At 41.3% G+C, this 26,326-nt stretch overlaps 1 protein-coding gene across 8 annotated transcripts in view; it reads left to right on the top strand.

The window, feature by feature from the left end:
* dcc (DCC netrin 1 receptor) overlaps positions 1 to 26,326 on the top strand; it is a 388,720-nt gene that overhangs the window by 99,624 nt on the left and 262,770 nt on the right. For all 8 annotated transcript variants that reach the window (XR_013079191.1, XM_076757427.1, XM_076757429.1 and 5 more), the window contains exons 3-5: positions 486 to 773; positions 6,451 to 6,601; positions 11,917 to 12,053. Coding sequence is in view for 7 of the 8 variants with exons in the window: in XM_076757427.1 (XP_076613542.1) it covers positions 486 to 773; positions 6,451 to 6,601; positions 11,917 to 12,053 (576 nt within the window). In the remaining variant the exon portion in view is untranslated. The remainder of the gene's footprint in view (positions 1 to 485; positions 774 to 6,450; positions 6,602 to 11,916; positions 12,054 to 26,326) is intronic.

The raw sequence follows: 26,326 nt of genomic DNA, 5'->3' as shown, positions 1-26,326 counted from the left end.
AGTACATTAAAATACAGTACATTTCAGGTGACTGATGTTGAGTGCAGTTTAGTACAGTACAGTTGAGTATAATGTGAAATCAGCAAACAGAAATTTAACAGTATGAAAGTTGATTTCAACACTCTCAGAGTCCATATGGTTCCACACCACAAGCACAGGTCACAGTAAAGTTCAGTTATGTACGTCAGTTCATCTCAGTATACACAACATTTCTGTTCAGTTCAGTTCAGTAATTTCAGCACAGTTCAGTACAGTATAAAAAAGTAACGATCATTACGATTCAGTGCTGTGCTGTTCAAATGGCAACAGTACAGTTCAGCTCAGTGTAGCTTGTTCAGAACAGTTTATTACAGTCTACTAAAGTTCAGTTCAGCTCAGTTGAGGTGAGAGTCAAAGAGCAATCAATAGAATATTTACGCTCCTTGAATTCTATCAATTTTCCATTTTTCTGATCATAAACCCCTTCTCTTTTTGCCCCTCTCCAGGTCCACTGAAGGTGGTAGTCCCCACTGAATCCGTCTCCTCGTACCTTGGTGACACTGCCTTGCTGCGCTGTGAGGTCTCAGGAGACCCGACGCCAGTCATCCGCTGGCAGAAAAACCGGGAGGACCTGCCACTGACCTTGGACTCCGAGTCCCGCCTTGCAGCACTGCCATCTGGTTTGCTGCAGGTCAGCCGTGTCCAGCCACCGGACTCGGCCACATACCGGTGTCTGGCCGACAACCCTGGCAGCACCAGGACGGGGACAGACGCTGAGCTCCGAGTGCTCCCAGGTAACTGATCAAACAGTAATGTACTGCAAGGACATGGCTGCTTGGTTTATTTATCCATTGGGTAGCACACATGTTTATTTGAGGTCCAAATGATTCCAGTCAATGTATCAATAGATGTACCTGCCTACAAACTGAATCTAAAATGGTGAATTTTTTTGTGGTTTCAGCTGAGAGTTTTGGTATGCCACAATAATGTAGATGTAGGCCTAGTTTTGGAGTGTTCTCTGCCCTCATAAATCGAACTTCTAGGCTGAAATATTAAACATATTTGGAATATTATTTGTGTTATCAATCTCAGGAAAATTGACTTAGATTTCCAGTCTTGTTACAGTGAAGTACTGCACCAGTTGACTTAATGGTGAGTTCTACTGTTCCTGCAGTCACAATTTTGTCAGGTAGTAATTTTTGTTCATTTGCTCCCAGTGCTGGGTGTCTCATTTTAAAATGAAATGTGATATAATGAATATGTAGAGTGTAAGATGTGATTTTAATTATCTGTCTGGGCTGAGAGGAAGCAGCTTCTCATCAGTCTGCAGGGAGTCTGCCAGCCACTGATGTTCCATGCACTCCACACGGTTCAATTATACAAGTCTTTACACTGTCCACTTCATCACTTAGATTACAGCTCAGGTTAGCTCACTCTCTTCCTGGTTAAACACCACTTTGACTCCAGCTTGTGAAGTTTTTCTTTGCTCAATCCCAACAGGGGCTCCCTAGAGACAAAATGTCGATTTTCACCAGAATACTCGCATGTACTTTCCATTTCAAACCTCCCACCCACCCAAACACACAACTGAAAATACTTTTACAGCTTTCCAGCAGTTAATCCTTGCCTGACCAAGCATCCCTGAGTAGGAGGAAAGCTCAGAGGGGACAAACCAGATTAATTGTTAAACCTCAAAGCTCACCTAATTATTACTTACTGCATTATGTCAAATAAATCAATTCAGTCAATAAAAATAGAACATAAACTATTAAATATGTAATGGTAAATATGTCAACATAAATACTTTCATAGACTGAATTAAAGCAAATTCATAAATAAAATAATAGATAACAAAACAATATGGCAAATAAATGACACATCTAGAATTGAGTAAAAAAAATTCAAATCAGTGATCAACTTTTTAAAATATATCACCCTGATTTGTATGAAGATTTAATGAAACACCAGCTTTCATTTTTCTGACTTCATAAAGATTGCATGAACTTTGACCTTATGAAGTTTTTAACAGGTATAACCATCAGATGGCCTCAAGGGTCAATGGATGATCAAATGGCATCATCTAATTCCTATGTGTCATGTCCAGATGTGATTACAGATATGGAATTGTCTGTATGACCTTTGACTTCTTCTTTTTGCTTTGTTCCAGTGTTTTTGAGTCTGGATAAACCAGTCAGATTATTAACTATAGAGGTGAGATGTAAAGCTAAGGTGTACTGATGTACTTTTACAGCAAGTCTGAGCTGTCAGGAGTACATCAACATGATGCAGTTTCACAAAAGGTTTACTGAAGAGTTGTGATTGGTTGATTTCTGCTATTTAAAGATAGGGATGGACATGAAACTACTGGATGCATCATCAGTACAAAAGATGAACAACAATTTGAAAATATCAGGTTCTTTGACAGCCAACTGTACAAGCCTGTAGACATAACCACTCTCATGTCTATAGTGGCTGTTAAGAGAGGCATTGTGATAATAACACAGAACAAAAACTTTATGCACGTGAGTGTAGGGGAATCAGGTCACTAAACCCGTGGGTCTAATGTTTGCACCTGTTAACGTAAAAGGGGGCACCAACCTTTCGCAGCTCAGAAGGATTTTTTTTATTCATTTCTTTGAATGCTGATTTAATAATAATTAATGAATTAATGGGAGATCAGTCTCATCATCTGAAGCACAAGCTCTCAATACAGGCAAAAATTCTCGGTTAAAAATAAAGTTGAAAACACTTCCGACCAGTCGGATAATTCTACAAAAAGATTATTACGTGACTGCCTTAATGGTTAAAGAAAAGGAGAGTTTGGCTTTAACTAAAGTTATGCGGCTTAACATGGTGAGCAAAAGTAGACAAAACATTAAAATAACATGCCAATAAGCGGGCAGAAGACAACCGACGAGCAAAAATTAAAGTTACAAAAACTTAAGAAAAACTCGAATGCTGAAAAAACTGACGTGAGTAAAGAACAAGTAAAGAGTATGTCTAGCACAAAGAAGTGAGACAAAGGAGAGACAAAGAAGACGTCCGAGAAGACATGTTACAATTGGCTCTGTCTAGTGATTTTATGTGTTCTTATTCTGCTCTTTTCTTTCTGCACTTGTGTAACCTAATGAATTAACTAATGATTACGTGCGATGGACTCATCTGCTTCTTACCATGGTCAATCACATATATTTTAAATGATCAATTTTTCAGTGACATTTCAACATCTTTCACAACATGCGTGAGACACCTTTTAATAAATAATGACAATGATAATAATGACTAAGCTGTTTATGTAATCTAAAATCATAGTTTTGTCATTTAACAAGCTAGGAACATGGGGAAAACATTGATACTATACAAATTATGAGTTTAGTGCTGTAGGAACATCCAAAGTTGAATCAAACATATTGATTGCGTTATCCTGATGTGATAGAAAAGAAAGCACACAAAACTGTTTGCTACAGGAATGCCTGATTCACAACTTGTCAGTGTTATCTGATTCCCAGGGTCTCTCTGAGGCCTGTAAGCTGTCCATTCACATGTTTTTAACCCCTGCATCTGGTGTGGAGCTGTAAAAAAAAATTAGCATTTCCATGGGAACAGTTTAACTGATAGACAATCCTTTGTAGTTGATCGCCTTTCGTTTCCAGTCCTCCTGAAGGAATGGGGGGGAGGAAAGCTTCAGGCCAGACATCAGGTCTCCCTGCATTATTGCCTTTCTGTAAACAGTCAAAATGATAATTAACCCCTTGCAGCTGGAACTGCAAGGGAGAAGGGTTAGTTACAGGTCTTGTTTTCCTACATGAGTATTGTTTCATGATTGACTTAATATTGTTTATATCCTGGTGATCTATTGATCTACTGATATTGATATTTCATCCTATCCTATTAATTATATTGTGTGCTCCTCTAAAGGCAAGCTGAAGCTAAAAATTAAATGTTGCAGAAACCTGGTATAACAGTTTGCAGTTTCAATCAGGTCTCTTTCAGATCAACTGATTTGCTTCTCTTTCTATAGAGATGGTAGCTGAGGCTCATGGATTTCACTTGTACTAAATCATTACATTTTAGGGCAAAGACTTGGGTTAAGGTTAGGGTTAGGCTACTACTGGTTATGGTTATGGTTAGGGTAAGTCTACAGGAAATTAATCTAAGTCTATGTAATGTCCCCTAAAGTGATGAAACACCTGTGTGTGTCTGAGTGTGTGTGCGCGCACATGCGTCACTGCTGTGGGGCATGTTGATGTAACTTCCTGTCTCCTGAAGAAAATTTTCTCGTCGTTCTGTGAGAACCTTCCAGCCCTCAGGCCAACCCGACAGCAAACAAAACCTGGCCCACTGCAGGTCGGTGTTTGTGTGTGTGTGTGTGTGTGTGTGTGTGTTTCCTCAGTTTTCCTTAGATGAGATTTGACAGAAAATCTGAAGTCTGAAAATATGAAAGGTTTTGGACTTATACCAGTTTTAAAAGAGTCAGTACTGACGTAGTTTTGGAATTGAAACAGCCAATCATCTATGCAAGTGGGACATCGTCTAGTTTGTTCATCAGAGGCATATTGCCACATCTGGCTTGAAATGCCAATTCAGATAATTTCTTGGCTAAATTTTCACATACTATTAAAAATCTTGTGAAGCTTTAGCACTACGTTCTCTAGCTCTAGCTCTCTGTGTCTCCACTGTATATTACAACATCTTTCATTCATTCATTCATCTTCTATACCTGCGTATCCCTTTCGGGGTTGCGGGGGGCTGGAGCCTATCCCAGCTGGCAATGGGCGAGAGGCGGGGTACACCCTGAACCGGTCGCCAGCCGATTGCAGGGCAACATAGACAGACGAACTACCATTCACACTCACACCTATGGACAATTTAGATTTACCGATTAACCAAATGAGCATGTTTTTGGTCCGTGGGAGGAAGCCGGAGTGCCCGGAGAGAACCCACGCATGCACAGGAAGAACACAGAAAGGCCCTGCCCGACCCGGGATCGAACCAGCGACCTTCTTGCTGTGAGGCACGCACACTACCTGCTGTGCCACCGTGCCGCATTACAACATCTTGTTTATTTATTTATTTATTTTTTTGTATGTAGGCTGTATCTTATATCTTCATTTCTGCCAGACACTGAGAAATCCTGTGGTTCGTATTTTTTCTAACTGCTGACTCCTCTCTCTCTGAATGACATCCACTTGTGAAATGCTAATGAGAACCTGGGTAGGTAAAGGAGACTGTGCTCTCAGGACAATTCCATTTCAGCAAATAATAATAATAATAATAATAATAATAATAATAATAATAATAATGCAATAGGGTCAGATAGGGTCAGATAAAAACAATAAGACTATACGGAATAATTAAAACACAATCAAAAAAAGCAAAGCAGAGAAGAAGAAACAAGACAAAAACAAAAAAGAACAAACAAAAAGAAAACATCCAAACAATTCAAACATTAAAAGCTGATCTAAAGAGGTGGGTCTTGAGGAGTGATTTGAATGTGATGAGGTCAGTGCAGTCACGGAGGGATTTGGGGAATGAGTGTGAGGCCAGCAACTGAGAAGGCTCTGCCCCCCCAACTCCAGCACTTGGTCCTGAGAGGGGAGAAAAGAGCAGGTTGGCATCTGCTGAGCGGAGGTGTATGAGGTCAGTGACATAGGGGGGGGCGAGGTTGTGAAGGGATTTGAAGGTGAGGAGGAGCAGTTCAGTTCAGTTCAGTTCCAAATGCCTCAAAACAACACTATGTTTATGTTCAAGTAAAAAAGACCTCTAACAGCCTCAGGAATTATGATCGTGCCCATCAGGAGTAAAGGTGAAAGTAGTGTGGTGTTGCTATAGATCAAACCCATGCAAGGAGGAGGTTGTGCTGGATGGATGGGTCCAGAAACTTTTCCACAGGAGAGCACTGTTCACAAAACAGTCACAAAATGACTGTCCTTTCAGCACGAATGACAGCGACCCCATTAACTGTCCTCAGGCTGTATTGAAAATACGCCATATCAGTCTGTTTGTTACCTAGACCAACAGTTTTTGGTATTATTATGCTTTGCTATGTACAAAAGAAATGAAAAAGACACAACACATTTCTCCACAGTCATATAAAGGAAAAAAATTTCTGGTTTAGTGTGACTGGTCAGCAGAGAGCCCTGACCTAAACCTAATCCAACAGCTTTTGGATGAAGTGGGACTGACTGTGAGCCAGATTTCATCACTCAGCATCATTGTAGGACCTCAGTGATGCCCTTGTGTGAGATAATCCCTGCTGTAAGATTCCAACATTTGATTGAAATCCTGAAACCCAGAAGAGTGGAGGCTGTTATAACAGCAGATTAACCACCAACCATTGTTTCATAATGACACACTCAACTATCACATGCAGCTGCAATGTTTCGGCGTCCACTTGCTTTTGGCCATGTAGTGTATCTCAGAATATGGACCATGCTTCAGCCCACCCCTCTGTCTGTCTCTGTCTCTCAGAGCCTGGGGTGAGCAGGAACCTCCAGTTCCTCCAGCGTCCATCGAGAGTAACGACTTTGCTGGGAGCTGATGCTGTGCTGGAATGCTCTGCCTCTGGATATCCAACTCCAAGCATCCAGTGGAGAAGAGGAGAGGAACTGATCCAGAGCTGGTTTGTCTGATCTCGTTGAATGTATTTATAACACACACTGTCACCAAAAGTATGTACTCGGGGTATAGTTTTTCCCACATCAAATGTTTTTATTGCAATCCACCATAAATTGCTAATTACCAAAATCTGAAACCTCGGAACCAAGAATCAAGTGACTAATTTCCCATTTTAAAAGTTTCATCCCCAGATATCAGGACTGATAATAATGTCTTCACATCACTTGTGAAGTGCAGTGTCACTTTTTTGTACTTTGAGACAAAAATACCTTAATAAAAGGAAAAAAGGTTAGAATAATTTCAGTACCTGCATATAATAACTGTGTGTGTGTGTGTGTGTGTGTGTGTGTTGGTCATCACTAAAACTGTCTCTGTCTCAGTTGGGATCTTCATCCTCATCAAGAGGCTTGTTCACAGCTGTAAGGTACTCTGTCAACTCTCTGTCAGGGGTGATGGGTGCAATAGGGGTGAAAACAAATGTAGAGAAAAGCAGGCTGAGGGTGAAGACTAAAGACATAAAGCACAACGTGCAGAGCAGTACATATAGGCTGTATTCAAAACTGCCTACTATTCTAGCAGTACGGACTGATTTGACCAAAATGAAGCATGTAGTATTGAGTATGCAACCAAATGCAAAATCTGTAGTTTGCCAAATATACCTGGATGTTTTACTGAAAATCTCCAGTATGCATCGGACCAGTCTTTCTTGACTCCTGTGTCCCACAATGCAAAACAATGGAGTGGTCAACAACCAGCTGGGACAACAACAGGAATACACTGCTCAAAAAAATTCAAGGAACAGTTAATCACCACAGTATAACACCAAGTAAAATATCAGGGATATCAATCTGTCCATTTAGGCAGCACAAGTGATTGTGACTCAATTACATGAAAGTGACAACCAGTGGAATGGAGAGGCAACAGCAATACGACCCCCAAAAAAGGGAATGGTTTTGCATGTGGTGGCCAAAGACAATTGCTCTCTCCTTATCCTTCCTGATTAGCATGGGTACCTGCAGCCCAGTCAGGTTGCACAGGCAGTCCAGCTCCTCCAGGATGGCATATCCATACGTGCAGTCACAAGAAGGTTTGCTATGTCTCCCAGCACAGTCTCAAGAGCATGGATGAGATACCAGGAGACTGGGCATTACACAAGGGGAGCTGCCCACAGACGTAGAAGGGCATCAACCCAGCAGGCTGCTGGTGTGCATGTTTCTGACTGAACTGTGAGAGTAATTACTGCCACTGACTGTCTAGACGCTCACCGATGCCCTGATCCACGTCTGGGAGGATATACCTGAGGACACCATTCATTGAGATTGTAGCTGGCAGGAGACTAGCAGGCCAGTGGCTAACTGACTCATGGACTGGAACTGGCAGGGAGCTAGCAGGTCGGTGGCTAGCCAACTCATGTACTGGAATTGGCAGGGAGTTAGCAGGCCAGTGACTAGCCCACTTAGAGACTTGAGCTGGCAAGAGACTAGCTGGCCACCAGCTAGCCCACTCCAGGGCCAGGGCTGGCAGAGGCTGGACTGGGGGTGGCCACAGAGCCACCTGCTGGGTCTTGGCGTCAAGTAGCTTCTGCATTTGTGCAGGTAATACTGCGTATTGTCCAGCTGCAGCACCTGTGGACGTGGCGCTGGAGGATGCCCTCAAGCCTTTCAAAGTGGACCGATGAAGAGGTGCAATCTGCTGGGTCCATGAATGGCCAGACTGTACTGTCACAAGGGTGGGTGTTGGGCCCAAGTGCAGAACCACCACAACTCAGATATAGCTTGGACTGACTTTATTCTCAGACTTGGTAGGTCCAGATGAATAGCAACAATACAGAGTGTCTCTTCATGCACAGTAAATTAGACACCACAGTCTGGCAAAGAGTGAGTATGGCAGAGCAGCTTTTATACTGTACTGATTGCTACGAGTCTCAGGTGTGTGATCAGGCGAGTGGGCAGGTAGGCATGGCTGAGTGTGGAAAAGCACTGAGGGCACCGGTGTGCAGATGAGGAAACAATGGCAGCAGGTCAGAAAACTGAATATACTGTGACAGGGTGTGTCTTGGTCCCAGTGAGGGTTCTGCTGCTGTCCACATTCGTTTAGATTGGGTTCTTCAGGACCCTGCCACCTACTGCTTCCAGTCAGTCCCCGAGACCCTAACACTGCAAATCCCGAAGCAGTAAATGTAGTCTAGACCCTGTTTCACGAGAACTACTCAATCCAGTCACATCTGTACCAGAATGTAGACAAGCTGTGGCAAATTGATGTTCTGCACTATCAGAACAACAAATCAAATACCAGATCCAAGCACGACCTTGATGCTTGAGAGTTTCCCTTACCTTCCCTTACTTTTCATGTCAGATAAGCCTGTTCAGAAAGATAGCCACATTTGTACCCTGATTCTGTTATCAGTCTGATCTGCATTGAAAGACATTTAAGAGTAGGCATGGACTGCCTTGGGCCCTTTGCAGTCAAGGTCGGTTATAATCATGAGAAGAAGTGGGGGAGATGTCTGTGAAGATTCTCAGTCATCCAGGTCACGGTTATCCAAAGAGGACTGAATCAAGGGCACCTGGACTTGGTTGTAGACATGTTTTGCCTCTTATCCAAGGGCTTCTTCAGTTCTAACTGAATGGTGGGGAATCCCATATACTTAACTTCTGTTGGGTCATTATCACGGTCACCAAATCCTCTCAAAGTTCCAGACCACCACTTGTCATCATCAAAGTTTGTGAGGAAGAAGTCAATGTTAACGTAAAGCTGCTTGTCTTAAAGCTGCAGTAGGTAACTTGTATAAAAGTAATTTTTTGTCATATTTGCTATAACTGTCCCTATGCCCAGATAGCAATACATGAAACATGTAATCTGTGACAAAAAAAATGGTTCCATTGGTCCCACGTACTGCTCCTACTGCGATTTGCTAGAATCCACTGTGCCCGACACAAAACAACCAATTAGAGCCAGAGGAGCGTCTGAGGGAGTGTCTGACATCTGTCAATCACTACTCACACACGCTGCGAACCACCCCCTCCCTCCGCTCATGCTGCCAGCTGCCGCTCAGTCAAACAGCTCTGTGAGAGGCATCAGGAGGCTAGTGAAAGCTTTGGCGTAGCAACAGCCACCTGCAAAGGAGAAACTGCCTATACCGCCACTGCCAACAACAGCATATACAGCTAAGACAACAAATAACCATAAAGTTAATATGGTCATTGTTACAGTAACACTCCACAGCGCTTATGGTATGTCAGCGACTGTGATGTAGTGGCTGGGCAGAGTTAGCTTGTTTCCGATGCTAAGGCTAACATTACTGGTTGTCACGGCAGCTGCGCAGACGCCGCAAGGAGGAGGGGCTTGGAGGCAGGGCATGAGTACAGCGGAGAGGGAGGGGGAGTGACGTGGAACTTGTGTTGGTTCAAATTTTCAGGCTAAGTCTGCTCTCTTCTCGATCTTACCTACTGCAGTTTTAATGCACTGATCCTTGTCAGGGGTGGCCATACTCAATATTAGTGACTATGTGACATTTGAAAGAGTAATATTGAACATTCATAAGCATGAAATCTTCTTGAACATGTGTTTCCTGTTAAACGGATCAAGGCTGAAGAATTTAAACAAAGCCTTAATCCTATTGTTTCAATACCCCAATTTTGTTTAAGCCTGACTACAGTTTGTAAAGGTTAATTGTGATTTCATTTTCATTGTGATATGTTTGGAAGAGATTGATTGATTAATAAAGTTTTGAGAAGATATACACTCTACCTGTCAAGAATAAATCACATTGTCACAATCATTTTATGGAAAGAGGTAAAAAAAAAAAAAAATCCAACTTTATGAGCAACAGACACACACACACACACACACACACACACACGCACACACGCACAAACATTGAAGGCGTGATTTTCAAAGGATTTTAACAAAAGACACACTTTAACGGCCTGTAATCAAAAATCCAGGAGAGATTGAAAAAACTGGAAGGAATTGTTGAAGATTTTGGAACCATATTAACTGCAAAAGTCAACTGGACAAAAACTGAAGCACTAGTAGTTGGGAATTGGAGGAGGGTATACCAGAGGGGTTGGCATGGAAGATGGATTATTTCAAATATGTGGTTGAAGGCATAAATGTCCTGTGGAGACAGAGCACTAATCATTAACAATTTGGTAACATCTGCTTTATGGTATCGGTGGTCTTCATGGAGCCACCTAAAGGTCTGTCATAAAGGTTACAAGTCATCTTAGTGGATTTTTCTTCTGGGACAGACTCCTGAGTGTGTTGTTTTTACCAGAAGAAGATGATGGGAGAAGGTTTCATACAAATAGAAACTCAGTAGTTCAGATTACAGTTTATACAGAGGTATCTTACAGGTCCAAAAGATGTTCTTTGGGAAGATTTGACAAGCTGCATATTAAGGAGGATAGCTGGTCTGATCTTAAGTTTTTAAAGTGTTTGGATTGCCTCCTTTTTCATCAAGGGCTTCTTTTGACATGAAACCTTTTTAATGGAAGAAACTGGAGCTGATAGGCTCTCTGCACTGGCTATTGGAACAATCTCTAATTAATGGAGCTAGACTGGATGTTCAGGACAGTACAACTCTAGGTCCAACCAGCATGCTCTGTGCCACTGAAGCTGTCAGTCTGAGGACAATAGTAACTGGTAACTCCTGATAAGAATGATCCATTTCAAGAGCTGGGTTTTACTCAAAATCTGAATGGGCTTTTGGGACCCTTATTAAATGTGATGGACTGTAAAAAAAGTGGACTTGTACACAGTTAAAGGAAATGCTATATAAATGTTGTGTGAAGGCTTTGAACAAGTGTAACCTGTATGGGAGAGTTGACACAGTGTGTGGTAATGTATTTATATGTATTGTTGTCTCAAAACATTAAAAAGTGGCATTTCACTTGTTAAGTGGAATGAAAACAATATTATCAGTTCTCAATAAGCAAATGAGACTTTTAAAATGGGACATTAGTCATTTGGTTCCTGATCTTGATCTTGAAGTTGTATTTATGTATTTATGGTGGATTGCAAAAAAAAAAAAAAAAAAAAAATAACATTTACAAAATTTGTTTCAAAGTTGAACTTGTAGAAAATGGTGACAATGTAAATTGTCAAAATATGTACTTCAATTTACTGGCCTGCAGAAGTTACACAGAAAGTTGATCGAGGTTAAGCTGACGTGATCAGCAGAATTTAGGTCAAACCAATGAACTTAGACAAAGTCTGATAGTACTGAGAGACAGACTAACACATTGTTGGTTTTGGGCTTTTCATCAGGTTTGTTGACATCAGAATAAAACTACCTCACTCTTCCTCCCTCTGTAGGAATAAGAAATACTCCCTGCTGGCAGGCAGTAATCTGATCATCAGGAGTGTCACTGATGATGACTCTGGCAGTTACAGCTGTACAGCTACCAACAAGAACCACAACATCACTGCACACACAGAGCTGAGTGTACTGGGTGAGCCAACACACAAATATTTTTTGGGTATTTTTGCCTTAACTTGATAGTGACAATAGAGAGGTGACTGGAAAGGGGGGGGGGGGGGGGGGGGGAGTACATGCAATGAAGGTGCCCAGCTAGACTCAAATCAGTAATGTTTATTATGTAGTTAGTGTCATAAAAGACCATTATTAACCCTAAAACATTATCATACAATAACCTCTTCCATTCTTGTAAAATTAGCCTAAACCACATATCCCAGGAATACCCTTTTTGCAAATGAGGCAATGAAGGCTTCTCGTTGAAGAGAAACAATTGCAGGGCTCCCACTAATTACAGTAACTACATTCAGGGTAATGCTGAGTTGTATTTTTAATAACTTGTTTTTATTTGTTACTATGCTGGTCCGGCAAATTATTGCTTTACGTGAAATAGCTCTGTGGCACAAAAAAGGTTGGGGACCGCTGCTCTAAGAGACAGAGTGAAGTGGGAATCAAATGCAGTAATGAAATCCCCACGTCTTCTCTAGCTCTTTCAGCTCTTAGTATTTTTTGACCTTGCCCTGTTCCCTCTTCTTGATGTTGCTGTTGCACAGGATTGCTACATCTATCACTATTGCGTTCTTCTGTTGTCTGTCTATCAACACGATGTCTGGTTGATGAGTCACCACCATCTTGTTAGTCTGGATCTGTAAGTCCCACAGGATCTTGGTTCGGTCATTCGCCGCCACTTTAGGAGGTGTCTTCCATTTTGACCTTGGGCTTTCCGGCCCATACTTCGTACAGATGTTCCTGTACACTATACCTGCCACGTGGTTATGGCATTCCATGTTTGTGGATCTTAGTTGTCTCATCCTGGACAGTGGCTCTGATGCTCACCAGTCCTCAACCTCCCTCAGTCCACAGGGTGCTGGACTTGGAATGAAAAACTCCATGCATTGTGAGGAATTTCCTTGTTTTGTTATCAGTGGCTTCTATCTCCTCCACTGGCAGCTGATTATACTAGCACAGTATCTGATGACTGGCAGTGCAGAAGTGTTTATAGCACAGAGCAGTTCTTTCCATTTCCTTGCGGCCTCTTCATGGTTCCCATTTGCCTGTGGTATCCCCAGGTATTTGTAGCTGTCCTGAACATCTGCAGTGCTGCCTTCTGGTAGTTGAACCCCTCTGTTCTGATCCTTTTCCCTCTCTTTGATACCATCCGCCCACATTTATGTAGTTCGAATGACATCTCCATGTCTTTGCTGTAGATCCTGCTGTGGATCAGGGAATCGATGTCTCACTCATTCCTGGTATACAGCTTGATGTCATCCGTGTAGAGGAGGTGACTGATGGTCGCTCCGCTTTGGATCCAGTATTCATAACCACTCTTCATGGTGATCTGCCTGAGGGGGTTCAGGTCTATGCAGAGCAGCAGTGGTGATAGTGTATCACCTTGGTATATGATATACTTGATGGTGACTTGTGCAATTTACGTTGAGTTGGCTTCTAGAGTCATTTTCCACAGCCCCTTTGAGTTCTTGATGAAGGCTCTTAGTGTCCTGTTGATGTTGTACAACTCCAAGCATTCCAGGATCCATGTGTGTGACATTGAGTCATAGGCTTTCATATAGTCAATCCAGGTGGTGCACAGGTTGGTTTGTCTGATCTTGCAATCTTGGGTGACTGCTCTATTGACCAGTAGCTGGTGCTCGGCTCCCCTGGTATTGCTACTGATTCCTTTCTGGACCTCACTCATGTATTGGGCTATGTCCTTATTTATCTTAGTAGTTATAATGTTTGACAGGAGCTTCCATGCTGTCCAGAGGCAGGTTACTGGTTGGTAGTTGAATGGGATCACACCCTTCTGGGGGTCCTTCATCAGGACCGTCTGCCCTTGGGTCAACCACTCTCAGTGGGTTCCATCCATCAGTAGTTGGTTTATCTGTACTGCCAGGCATTCATGGAGTGCAGTTAGCTTTTTTAGCCAGTAGGTGTGGACCATGTCCAGACCCTGTGCTGTCCAGCTGTTCATACCTTGGGATGGTTACCGGTTCTTGTTCTGGAAGAACATGTGATGCCTCTTTTTCCCATATGCTCTTCCAGTACCTTTCACTCTCAGTTCTGGGTGGATCTTGTATCTCCCCTCTGACCTGTTGTCCTGGCTCCCCCTTGCCGTAGCATTGTTGTTGTAACTCGTCAATCTGTAGTTGTGATAGCAGCTGCCGTTGGCAGATAGTGGAACACGGAGGTAGCAGTTCTTTCATTATTCATCTTGATGTAGGGTTTTGAAGCATTTAATTATCCCACATCCTCTTCACGTACCCCCTCTCTCTAGGGTTACTTGTCTTGTTCCAGGTTTTCTGCTCTTGTCTGTCTATGTCTAGTTCTAGTAGCCCACCTCTCATCAGAGCACTCTGGTTCCCTACACCTCATGTGTACCTTGTTGATCTGGGCGACGTCTGGTTTACAGAACAGGTGTATATTAATACAGGGGTGAAATGGAAATTTCCCTGTTAACTTTTAGGATAGCTCTAAATTCCCTGGCAACATTTTGGTTTATAATCAGAACATTAAAGAAATTTTCAGTTTGGTTAGATCTTGTCTGGACAGTTGTGGGCTGTAGACGAGTCAGCATGCTATGTGGGGAAGCTCACTGCACATAAAGTCACTCAACATCTCCACACCTTGTCACTAGCAACCAGAGGTGGAAAGAGTACTAAAATATTCTACTCAAGTAAAAGTACTATTACTGATGAAAACTGACTTAAGTACAAGTAAAATTACCAGTCTAAAAATCTACTCAAGTAAAAGTAAAAAGTAGATCATTTAAAATTTACTTAGAGTAAAAATTACTTAGTTACTTTTTTAACAGTGGGTGTTGAGGGGCTCTCTTGTGCAGTGCAACAAGGACAAGAGGATATCAATCTCAATCTAGATGTTTTTATTTAAACATAGCAAAATTAAATGCTATAACAAAATAAAACATGTCGACACGACATTTCAATCATTTAGCAGGTATAATGTGTCATTTTAGTGCAGACCATCCCATAAAACATTTTCAAGCAGTACCACCAGTAACCACTGAAGGTGGCATAAATTGTGGATTCTGTAGACCAACAAACACCAGCAGTAATACTGCAACTCTATAAATCAAAACAGGTCCATAATAAGCTAAAGACCAAAATCTTTATCAGGGACCTTCAAGGTGTTTTTAAGACCAAACAGTGCCATTCTTTGACATCAGATCTGTCCAATAACAAAGCATTTTAAAAGAACTCCTAACATGTCAGAAGAACTGCATGGCAGCTGCAATAATTTTTTTTTTGTTTTTAAATTACCCTGCCCTACTGTATATCTAGATTATAGTTCTTTTATCTGTGTGTCCATCTTCAGAGTATTATATTCTGAACTTCCTGTTAAGTTTGAGCAGCAGTTGGTTTTCAAAGTTAGTGGAGTTCATTCTTGCTTGCTTTGCAGTGAACAGCAGTCCAGCATAGCTGGAGATGCTCACAGGAGCATCTCCAGAGATGCTCACAGGCAGCTGAGGCAGGCAGGCCAGTGTTGAGTTTGAGAGAAAGTTTTTTGATGTGTGGAAATGAGTTCAGCAGATCCATCTGGTTTTAGGACAACAGGCAAGGTACCCATCAAGCTCCCCTGTACCTTGTGACCTTCTGGACTTCATTGAAGAGAGGAAAAATCTTCTTCATCTGTTGAATGTTGCCCGACTTGCTCTGCCACCTCTGCCATCTGGTCAAGGTGTTGTCTCACATAGACCAGACCTGTTGAGAGACAAACACCACAACGTATATTGAATATTTCCGACAATTAAGCTTTGAGGTAACATGAGTTCATTCAAATGCAGAAGTTACAATAACCACAACTTCTGTAGAAAGACACATATTATTGGATTTGTGACACTGTGTTGAGTAGAAACATAGTGGACAGAGCTGGGATTAAAAATTTATAAATGATTACAGCATGATATCAAATCATGAAATCATACTAGCTTCAATGATATCAGCCCTCTCAGTCCAGGGGGTCTTGAACTTTGGCAGAAGGATTGCAGCAGCAATCAGTTCAAGGTCTTCCATCATCTGACCAAATCGTTTTAGGACACCATCCCGAATGGCTCTGATGAGAGGCAGACATATCTTGGAGGATGTCTCCAGTCTGCTGAGTTTTGCTTGTGGTTGGAAGATCACTGGCAGGAGCCACCCCATGTGCATGTTGGTCTCAGACTGAAGGATGTTTAAAGCCTTCACAAAAGGCGTCGTCACAGTGCAGTACTCGGCCAGGAAAGCAATTTCAGCTCGACTCAGCCTGTATGAAATTAAAGCAAATGTATACAACTTTAAGCAAATTTCCTACAGGAATAGGTGGAGAATGTGTATCCAAGTCTGGAAATGTACTTTACCTATCAAAAAACAAATCAGTAAGCAAGGTAGCTTCAGGCACGTTCTTTAGAAATGAGAATTAAACTCACATTTTCACATTGAATTCTTCACAGATATTTCTGATAGCGTCCTCCCTTGTCTCTTGTATGATCCATATGATTCGCTCCACAGCCGTGTATGTCAAGTTCCACTGAGTTTGATTTGGCCGGATGAGCTGGAGCTTGCACTCATCTTGCACATTTTGTCTGCTGCCATTTATGACTGACCTGACTTGTTCCAGATTGCTTGGCATTTCCCAAAAGCTGCATGTTAGTCATTTGTATGTGTGATTCTTCTCTTCTGCCATGGTAGCATTCGTTGTGGCGACTAAGTTTAAGAGGTGGCATGCACACCTTTGATGTGGAGGAAGCTGGTACTCAAGACCGTTATCTTGTTCCAGGATGATGAATGTGTCCAGGTAGTCGGCAGTAGGTTCTTCAGATGAGTCTTGGTCTGATTCTAATGCTCACCAAACACAATGAATGCTTTAATAAAGTTTGAGCTGCTGTCTGTTGTAGTTCTTACCACTTTACCCCTTATTCTGTATTGACAATGAATGTCATCAAGGGCGCCTGCTAGGACATCAAAGGTGTGGGAACCTTTCAACCTCTTGCAAGCAAGTGCAGCAGATTCTCTCCAAGGTTTCCTCATCTTTCCAATGAACTGTGACCCCTATATAACTTTGCTGGTGTGCTGTCCAACAATCTGTGGTGGTGCCTACATAGCTGACCTTACTGAGGTATGACATCAAAGTCTTCTTCATCTGATTGGCAGCTCTCTCTATGCTGGTCTAGAGCATGGGTCTGGAAATGACCTTGCATTGAAGTGAATAAAAGTTCTCTGAAAGCTGGTTGTTCAACCACAGAAAATGGATGAAGACCCTCACAAATGAAGCTAATCATGAGCTTGCCAGACTTTGCTTGGGGCAGACGTGTGTTTGGACCCACTGCCATCATGTCACTTAGTTTTGCTTGCTTGCTTGCTTGGGGTTTCTGCTGGTCCCAGGGTTCGCTTTCTAGTGCCACAAAGTCACTAAAGGCCTTCAGCTTTGATGGATGTTTCCTCTGTGAACAAAATATTTTCATCAGTATGTAAATCACTACTGTCTTCATTAAACACACTGAATTTCAAATATTTACATTCATACATAAAAGGTTTTCTGCACACATCACATTTTGTCTTTTACACATCATAATGCACAATTGTTGCTGACAAAGATGCCTGAAGATATAAACAAGGCTATTAAAAATAGTGAAAGGTATGGATCATTTTAAATGATTATGAATTGATATTACATGGAAAGTTCAGGTTTTCTGAAGTGGGGTTGTGTGAGGTACTTCATATCAGTGTATTACCTGTTTCTTTTACATAAACAGCATCCTTGCTCTCCCTGTTCAGAGGAGCAGAGATAGTCTACATTGCTGAGCACAGGAGACAGCAACACAGCAATAAAAAAAATATATATATTTTAACCTCCTAAAAGAAGAATTACTTATTGCTGTGTTGTTGGCCCTGTGCTCAGTAGTGTATCTCCAGTTCTGTCTGATAATACACTGACTGACTAGGCATCAGTATCTCATACAACTCCACAACTAGTTATCACTTTAACATTCACACAGCTGTTAATCTTGACTGTATATGAAGTCATGCACTCACTGACAGTCAAACATAGCACATCATTTCTTTTCTTCATAATTTTCATAGACTAGCTAAACACAGCACCTGTCATGGAGGGAAAAATCATTAAATGTTTGAATTTAGTCTACAGACCTGCAGTAATCAAATCAAATCAACATTATTGGTTTACCCTAGACGCTGTTTAGCATTATTTAGCCTATTGGATGTTGTTAAATGCACTAGGTACAGCCCCCTTATCTACTGTATTTGACATCTGTTTTTGATCACATCAGGTAGGCTAACAGAGTGTTAGCATAATTAATTATAACCTCGTTAGCTAGTTACCAACAGGTTGCTAGTTATTATAACAAGGCTCTTACTAGCTAAACTGTGAAAACAAACCGTTAACTTACCTCAACATGCTTGCTCAGGTTTGATGTCGAGTTTTTATAAGCAGCTAGCTCTGTCTCTCTGGGTAAACGCAGTTTACACTGCATAATAAAGCTGTTGCCTTTCTTGCACTTGAAGCCAAAGTGGTCACTTACATATGGCCACGGGTGCACTTCATCTCTTTCAAGTTCAACCTCAGCAGAATTGGACAGGGTTTCACTTTCAGCTGGGTCTGCAGCACTGGTGTCTGATTTGTCCGTCTCCATGGTCTCCATCTTTGGTGTGACTTTGGTGCCAGTTCTGCTTCCCATCATTCATTGCAGTAGTTCTAGGACGCAATTTTGTTTTCCTTTGTTGATATCACTTTTTTTTTTAAAACTCAGTAACGGATGTGATTTAAAATGCACCGAAGTACATTACCTCAAACAAAACATACTTACGTAAAAGTAAAATTACAGTTTTTAATAAGTACTTTAAGTAAAATTACAGTTTTTAATAAGTACTTTTAAAACTAAAAGTACACAACTACAGTAATGCGAGTAAATGTAATTCGTTACTTTCCACCTCTGCTAGCAACACCAGCAACAGTTCTGACCCATGAGATGATTTTGTCCTTTTTGCCACAGTCAGAACTGGGAACTAATCATAGTATACCAACTGGCAGAGTAATAATTTCTTTCCCATACACAGTCATTATGACAATAAACAAACAAAAATAGTTCAGTAACAATGAATTAATTTGTCACAAAGACTCTGACATCACAGTTAAGTCCAAGTCTCAAGGAGCCATAAAAGCAAATTATTTTGTGCCTTTCATGTTTGCAAGTAGTCAGGAGGAAATCAGCCAGCTCAGCCAAAAGGGGCATTTAGATCAAAAACAGCCAACATTAAAACAGCACAGGAGGTGTTGGTGGTGTTGATGGTGTCATCTTACTTCAGATACCAGTGAGATAAGAAATATGATCCAGGAAATAATGAGTTTGAAGGGTTGTGAGAGAGGGACTAGAAAGTTATCACAGTGGCCTTTATTTATCTTGTTTTGTGTTGATCATCCTGTAAACAGTGGAAGCTTATTCATGTAACAAAGCAGTGACATGCAGTGAGGTTCATGACTGGTGAGCCACTGACTCGGAGTCGGATGTAAAAATATATGAACTCAAAATAGAAGCTTATATTTCAATTTTGACCGTAATTGAAACATTTTAGTTATTATGCATTTTAGTTATTATGCTTTAATCAATTCCACACTGTTCAATACGATAGCAAGAAAAACAAAAGAATATTTAATATAAGGTCAAATTGGATTCTTTAAAATTTAATTTTTTTTTTTGGCTGATCCCTCTTTTTTTAATTAAAATCGAAAATTGTGTATGGTCTTACTTTTATTTGTATATGAAGTCTATGCGCCTATCCTTCTCCAAGAATATCTCCAAGGAGAGTCGTCCTGGATTGGTCCTATTCCGACAGTATATTTTCAGTCTTTTCAATGCGGAGAATGACCTTTCCACAGATGCTGTTTTAGCTGGTAGAGTGAGCACCAGCTGGAGTAAATTTGTCACCTAAGGAACAGTCTGCATCAGATCCTTCTGGGCCAAAAAGCTGAGAAGTTGTCCAGGAGATTTACATTCATTCCTTATGGTTTGGGAGCTGTACAGTCCGATACATCAGCCTTTAGTCTAACAAAGTCAAAGAACTTTGCATATTTGGACAGGCTCTGCAGTTTGGTGTCATCAAATTGTTGTGACATTTCAAAAAATTTAGTACAGTCGACCAAACCAAGGAAAGCTAGCTCACCAAAATGATCAAAACGAGCTTTCATGTTAACACTGATGTTGTCCATAATGCTGTAATATGTTCGTTTCCTCTCATCTTTGCCAGCCTGTTTACCTCCACTCTCCGTCAGGTCAAGCATTTTTGCTCTGTTCTCATATGCCATCATTAAAAAGCATATTAATGCTTTTGACAGCCACCGATCATATCCATCGGCAATCAGTAGAGTGTCACTATCCCAACAGTCAGGATTTTCACTCATGATGCCAAATACAGCACATAGCTCAGATTGATACATGCTTATTGTTTGCAACAGCTGAGAGTTGGAGCTCCATCTGGTCGGTGCAACTCTTGGTAAATGCCACTTCACAATGGCATCCCGTAAGCAGGTGCACTTTGTGGACTTAGTTAAAAATGATCCAAGTCCCTCAAGTGTTGTAAAAAAGGTTCTAACCTCAGGCATGCATTTTGCTGAATGCATCAACACGAGGTTCATTTTGTGTGCATAACAGTGGGTAAACATGGCCTCTGGCACCTTTTCTTTAATTTTGGTCTGCACACCATTAAGTTCTGATGCCATCACAGAAGTTCCGTCATACGTCTGGTTACAAACTTTTCCACACAGTTAAATTTATCCAACACGCCCAATACATAATTAGCTATAGCAGGAGCTCATCTGTCATCACTCCCATCACCAAATCCCACCAACGCCTCCTTCACTTCACAGTCCACTTCACTTTTAGACACATAGCACAAAATGGCAGAAATCTGCGCTTTTTTTCCTGATATCGTTGTTTCTTCAACTTATACAGTCACAAATGGCGCTGCATTAATCTCCTTTTTAAAATCACGTAGAATTAACTCACCAACTGCTTCAATCAAATCATTCTGGATTCTGTTTGACAGGCCGGAAAACACAGCAGATGTCTTTAAATGCCTAGCTAACCTTTCATCTTTCTCAGCAAAAGCATGTAATAGTTCTACGTAGTTGCCACAATTAGAAGAGCTTGCAGTCTCATCTTTAACCTGCCTCCCCTGACCGCACATGACTGTTACAAAGTTATCTACCAAGAATGTGTACTCACACCTATTTTATTGGCTGTTGCAGCTGTTATGGTTCCGTAGAACCAGTATTTAGTTGGACCAGTGAAGCGGAAGAAGCAGCCGGAAAACAAGGAGCCGGATCAACACCCGATTTTAATAACAATACAAGAACTAGAACACAACATCAGCCCAGTAAAACAAAAGCGTCACTACACCGTGGCGAGCGGGTAGGAGAAAACAAACCTAACTAGATAGAAACAGAAAAACACTAACTACTCAGTCTGATCACAGAAAAACAGAAGAACACAAAATCAGCCTAAAGAAACAAAGAATCACTACACTGTGGCGAGCGGGTAGGAGAGCTAAGTACACCGGACATACGAGAGTAACTAACCTAATGACAAAAACCAAACTAGCGCTAACAAGGCAATAATCAAGAAGGACAAGACAAGACAAGGACTAGGGAACTGGCTAAGGCACAATGACAAGGAAACAAATGGCTGGTGAGTCTCGGCAAAATGCTTTGACAATCTGGCAGTGTGGCAACACTGCCAAGCTGCTTAAGAGTAGGCGCAATCAGTGGAGATCTGCCTCAGGTGTGTTGGAGACCCGCAGCACCACCAGGCCACACCTCCACCGCAGGCGAGGAGAGAGAGAGAGAGCCATTAGCCAAAACATGCAACAAAAAACACACAAGGAAACAAGTACAAACTATTACAACAGCATCATGCCATATGATACTGTGTTGTGTTGCATCGACACCCAAGCTTTGTCAACAAACTGGCTGCATTCAAATGACTGAGTGGGCTTTTCTTTTTTATTCAGTCAGCTTGGTCTATATGTAAGCTGCAGAAACTATGAGTAGCTTCTCTGAAATGTATCCAGTTCTCTAAATGCATCCTTGGTGATTTGTCCTTGTAATACCAATTTAAATGCAAAACTAATGACAAAAGTGACAAAATGATGGATTGCGTGTGACTTGTTGAGAGAAATTACCTGAGGAAACATCTGTTCGGGTCTTTGCACTGATAATATACACTAGATTCTACTACTGTCCTTATTGCATGTATTCCTGTGGTAAGGGAACAACCATATTAATATTATATTATATAATTAAATACAGGGCTTATCAGACAGCAGCTTTATCAGATTTTTTTTTACCTTTCATGGAGCAGAAGACATTATGTCTTTTTGCAAGCAGAGAGTTGAAATCAAACCAAAGCAGCAGCTGTTGTTTGCTCAACTCTCAGGAGAAAATCTGCAAATTAACCTTCCAGTGTTATCATTCTCTTTCCAGCTGGGCCTCAGCTCGTCTCGGTCCTTTCATGTCTCTGTCTCAGTGTCCCCTCTGAGTCTGTCTGTGTTCACATCACAATCATATTCTGTTTACACTCTTCTCTCTACATTCGCTGCCTGCAAACATCACATGATGTTTACAATAAACAGAAGGAGTCTGTGTCACATCTGAGATCTGATCATAAATTGCTGTATTCTGACATGTTAAATTGGTCCCATGGAAACATGTTCCTGCTCACATGATCAGAAAATCCTTCAGAGCCTCTGAAAGTCACAGGGCGTTTCTGAAAAGACACAAAGGCACTAAGACACTAACACTCTAAGGGAGAGTATGAAAATTATTTGGGAGGGTTAGGAGGCACCTACAGTTACATTGTATTTTAATCAAAAAACTACAAAAATATATATATATATTTATTATTATTATTTTTTCCTTTCACAACACAACAACTGTTGAAGTGATAATATAATTGAAGTAAAATATAAATCTGGGGTGGGGGGAAAAAAGGAAAGATGTTCCCTGGCTTTCCAAAAAAAAAAAAAAAAAAAAAAGTCAGACGACACTCCCTTTGCACTACATTATTATCCTGCCCTTTATCAGTCTCAGTTTAACTGAGGATTTTGATGATGGATGGTCCTCAGTGGTTTGGAAAATAGGAAAGTGGCAAAACAAAGTGCAACACACACATTTGTTTATCCTTTTATGCCCTAAAATGCACTGAATGGCTCACAGTATGTGTCGATCCGCTGAGCCAATATTATACAATTAGTCATTTGGCAGATGCCAAATTTATCCAAAGCGATGTACATATAAATTCATACACTGATGGCACAACATCATGGGCAGTTTTGGAGTTCAGTATCTTGCCCAAGGATACTTCAGCATGTGGACTGCCAAGACCAGGGATCGAAACTCCCTTCTGGAGAGTTGACACATGTTGATGCTGGGAAATATAATGGGTATAGTAAATTGTCCTGACACAAGTTCAGATGCTGCCAATGTGTAGACTACTGTATATACTTGCTACGTCCACATGGTATCCAAAATAACGATTCTCAAGACCACAAACATTAAGTATTTTACCATACATCAAACTCTAACCCTATCCAGAGTGACAATGCTATCTTCCCTGGCCTCCTGCTGAGAAGAGCCAGCACCACCTAACACACCAGCCTTTGTTCTAAAATACACAGCCAGAGTGAGCAGGTGGTGCAAATCTAGTCACCATGTGGCAATGGTTACAGAAAAAAAAGACAAGACAATAAAATGGCTGGTAGGACGGAAGAAATAAAGTAAGAAAAGAAGGGGGGGAGAAAGAAGGGAAAAAGGAGGGAAATCAAAAGAAAGGACAGAAATCCAGAATTTAAAGCTGATGTGAAGCTGGCATGGTCAGGATGACCGTTTTGAGTAATTTAAGCATTCATGATAAACACATGGATGCTGCTGATTTTCTATATTTCATGTATTTCAATCTGTTTTTCTGTTATTTCTTTCCATTAAATGGTTTTTGATAATACAATTCAGAGCTGAAGCAGACAAGCATTTAAAACTGAGGTTTTTTTATCGTGAGCCTGCAGCTATCTGTGTATGTACTCTGGATTAATTTAGTCAACCCTTCATCTCGCTGCCTTTTATCTCTCTCTACTGCAAATGAAATGCATTTGATAAGGTAACATGCTACATTTACACATCCATTATTGACTTTTGTGTATGGATAAACATGTAGATACATATACTGTAGATACACACATTGACAGGAGGTGTTAAGAACATTAGTTGTGTATCGTAAATCCAGATTGCATGAGTACAGGCATAGCCCTGTAAGAGGTGTTGTTACTGGGGTTATCCCCAAGAAGCTGTGAAGATTTCCTTTCCTGCAGCTGAATACTGTACAGTTGCCTCTCTCAGGTCCTCAAACACAACATATAACAATGTCAGGACCTCAGGTTTGCTCCCAAAAGCCAGTATTTTTGTCAACCAGTGCCGATGGAGTAGAGGGCCTTAGCTACACCTATACTCATAGAATCTGGACTTGCGACACTGTTCTATATTGTATAGGTTTCACCCTCTAAGAACTGTTGCTGTTCGGTTAAGGTCAAGGCTGATGTCGTCAGTGCCCACTGTGTCGCCACGGTCTGCAGCTAAAATGCACCAGTTCAAAACCCTGTAAATAGGAAGTGTAATAAAACAGGGAGACACCGGCTGTTGCAGTTCTGTGTGGAAATAAAGAGTGATATTAAACTCTGTCAACACGGTATAGTAAGTGGAAGGTCACACTATCCAGCCATGATGGTGTGTCCCTGCACCGGGTTCTACGCCATCCTGTGCACAAAGAGGCAAGGAATCAGGGGAAATGGAGAAACCTGTAAAGGAGCGCCAGGACCAGTGAGAGAAGACAGAGTCAGAGAAGACATACACTCCCAGTGGAGGGTTGTCTTATGTGTTCATGACATCCACAATGCACATTGTTGTACTGGAAATAGGTGGTTGTCAGGCAGAGGTCTGGCAGGGCACATATGTAGTCTGGCATGAGATTGGTTCTGTTGGAGAGAGTACTGTCTTGTAGAGGCCATTTCCTAACAGTCTTGTATTGCTTCCAGAGTGAGAATGCGTGTGAAGAGTGAAGTGACATCATGAGATGCCATGTTCTCAGGCAAGTCCAGTTTTATATTTTGCACAATGTTGGCAAAATCTTGTGAGAATCTAGTTAGAAAAGAAGCCTCTTGGATGAGAGGCAGAACATCCTCTATAACCTCAAGCAAGTCCAATTGCCTTTGGAAAGAACTTAGAAATATCTGAATGGCACATTCTCTGTGCCTGGGAATGACAGACATCTGCTTCTCTCAGGTCAATGAAATGAATGAGTCAATCAAAGGCATGCATGCATTCCTCTCCCTCACTTTTTTCCTTGATTTGAAAAAAAAAAAAAAAAAAAAATGGTAATAAAACCCCTCATTCTCCTCTCCTGGAGGAAGATCGCTTTTTCCCCAGAAATTCCAGTTTTGCTGCCAGGGCTGTTACCACTGTGTGACATGATCATTTCCACCACATGGATAATTGCTATTCATGGGTAGCTGCCTTTGCCATGCTAAGCAGTGCTCTGTAAGCAGTTACAAGCATGTCAGTGGACATAATTTTCAGCTCTCAGCTTCAGCAAATCCTTCTCTGCTGCTGTGTGTTCATCAAACAAACAGAAACAGCTGAGGTTGTGCCTGCCTGTGCCTTAATTTTTTGGCAGCAGGCTGCTGCACTCTGACCTTTCGACTGACACCTCACTTGACCAACTATGATCTCCCATGTCTTGTTCACAGCCAACAATAGCCAACAAAAGTTTATGTTGAAAAGATGCCATCATCTTTTGAGTAAAGATCAAATAAGTTGCAAACAACTGTCCAAATGACTTTTGCCTCGTGAAGCAAATGATGTTCTGAGGATATGCTGTTTCATTTGTTCACTTTAGAGCCAAAACAAAGAACTCATTGCAAATAGAGATACTACACAGGGACTGATTTTATAAATATAGCATATGGCCTAAATATAAAGATAGATGCTTAAATACAAATACAGATGGCTTAAATATAGATTGCCTGAATATCAATATAGATATTTGATAAAATATGGCTGGATATGGCCTTTTATGGGAGGGAACACCTAGATAGACCCTTAGAAAAACATATATCGAAGATGAATTTTCAGTTCTCATTGAACTTTGACTAAGGTAAGGCTTCACACTGTTGTCCCATTGTGTTTTCCAGGTAA

Source organism: Chaetodon auriga, chromosome 19 (assembly GCF_051107435.1).
Source record: "Chaetodon auriga isolate fChaAug3 chromosome 19, fChaAug3.hap1, whole genome shotgun sequence".
In the NCBI taxonomy this organism is placed as follows: Eukaryota; Metazoa; Chordata; class Actinopteri; order Chaetodontiformes; family Chaetodontidae; genus Chaetodon; species Chaetodon auriga.
Note: the sequence above shows the minus strand (reverse complement) of the source record. Positions and strands in the feature narration are given on the sequence as shown.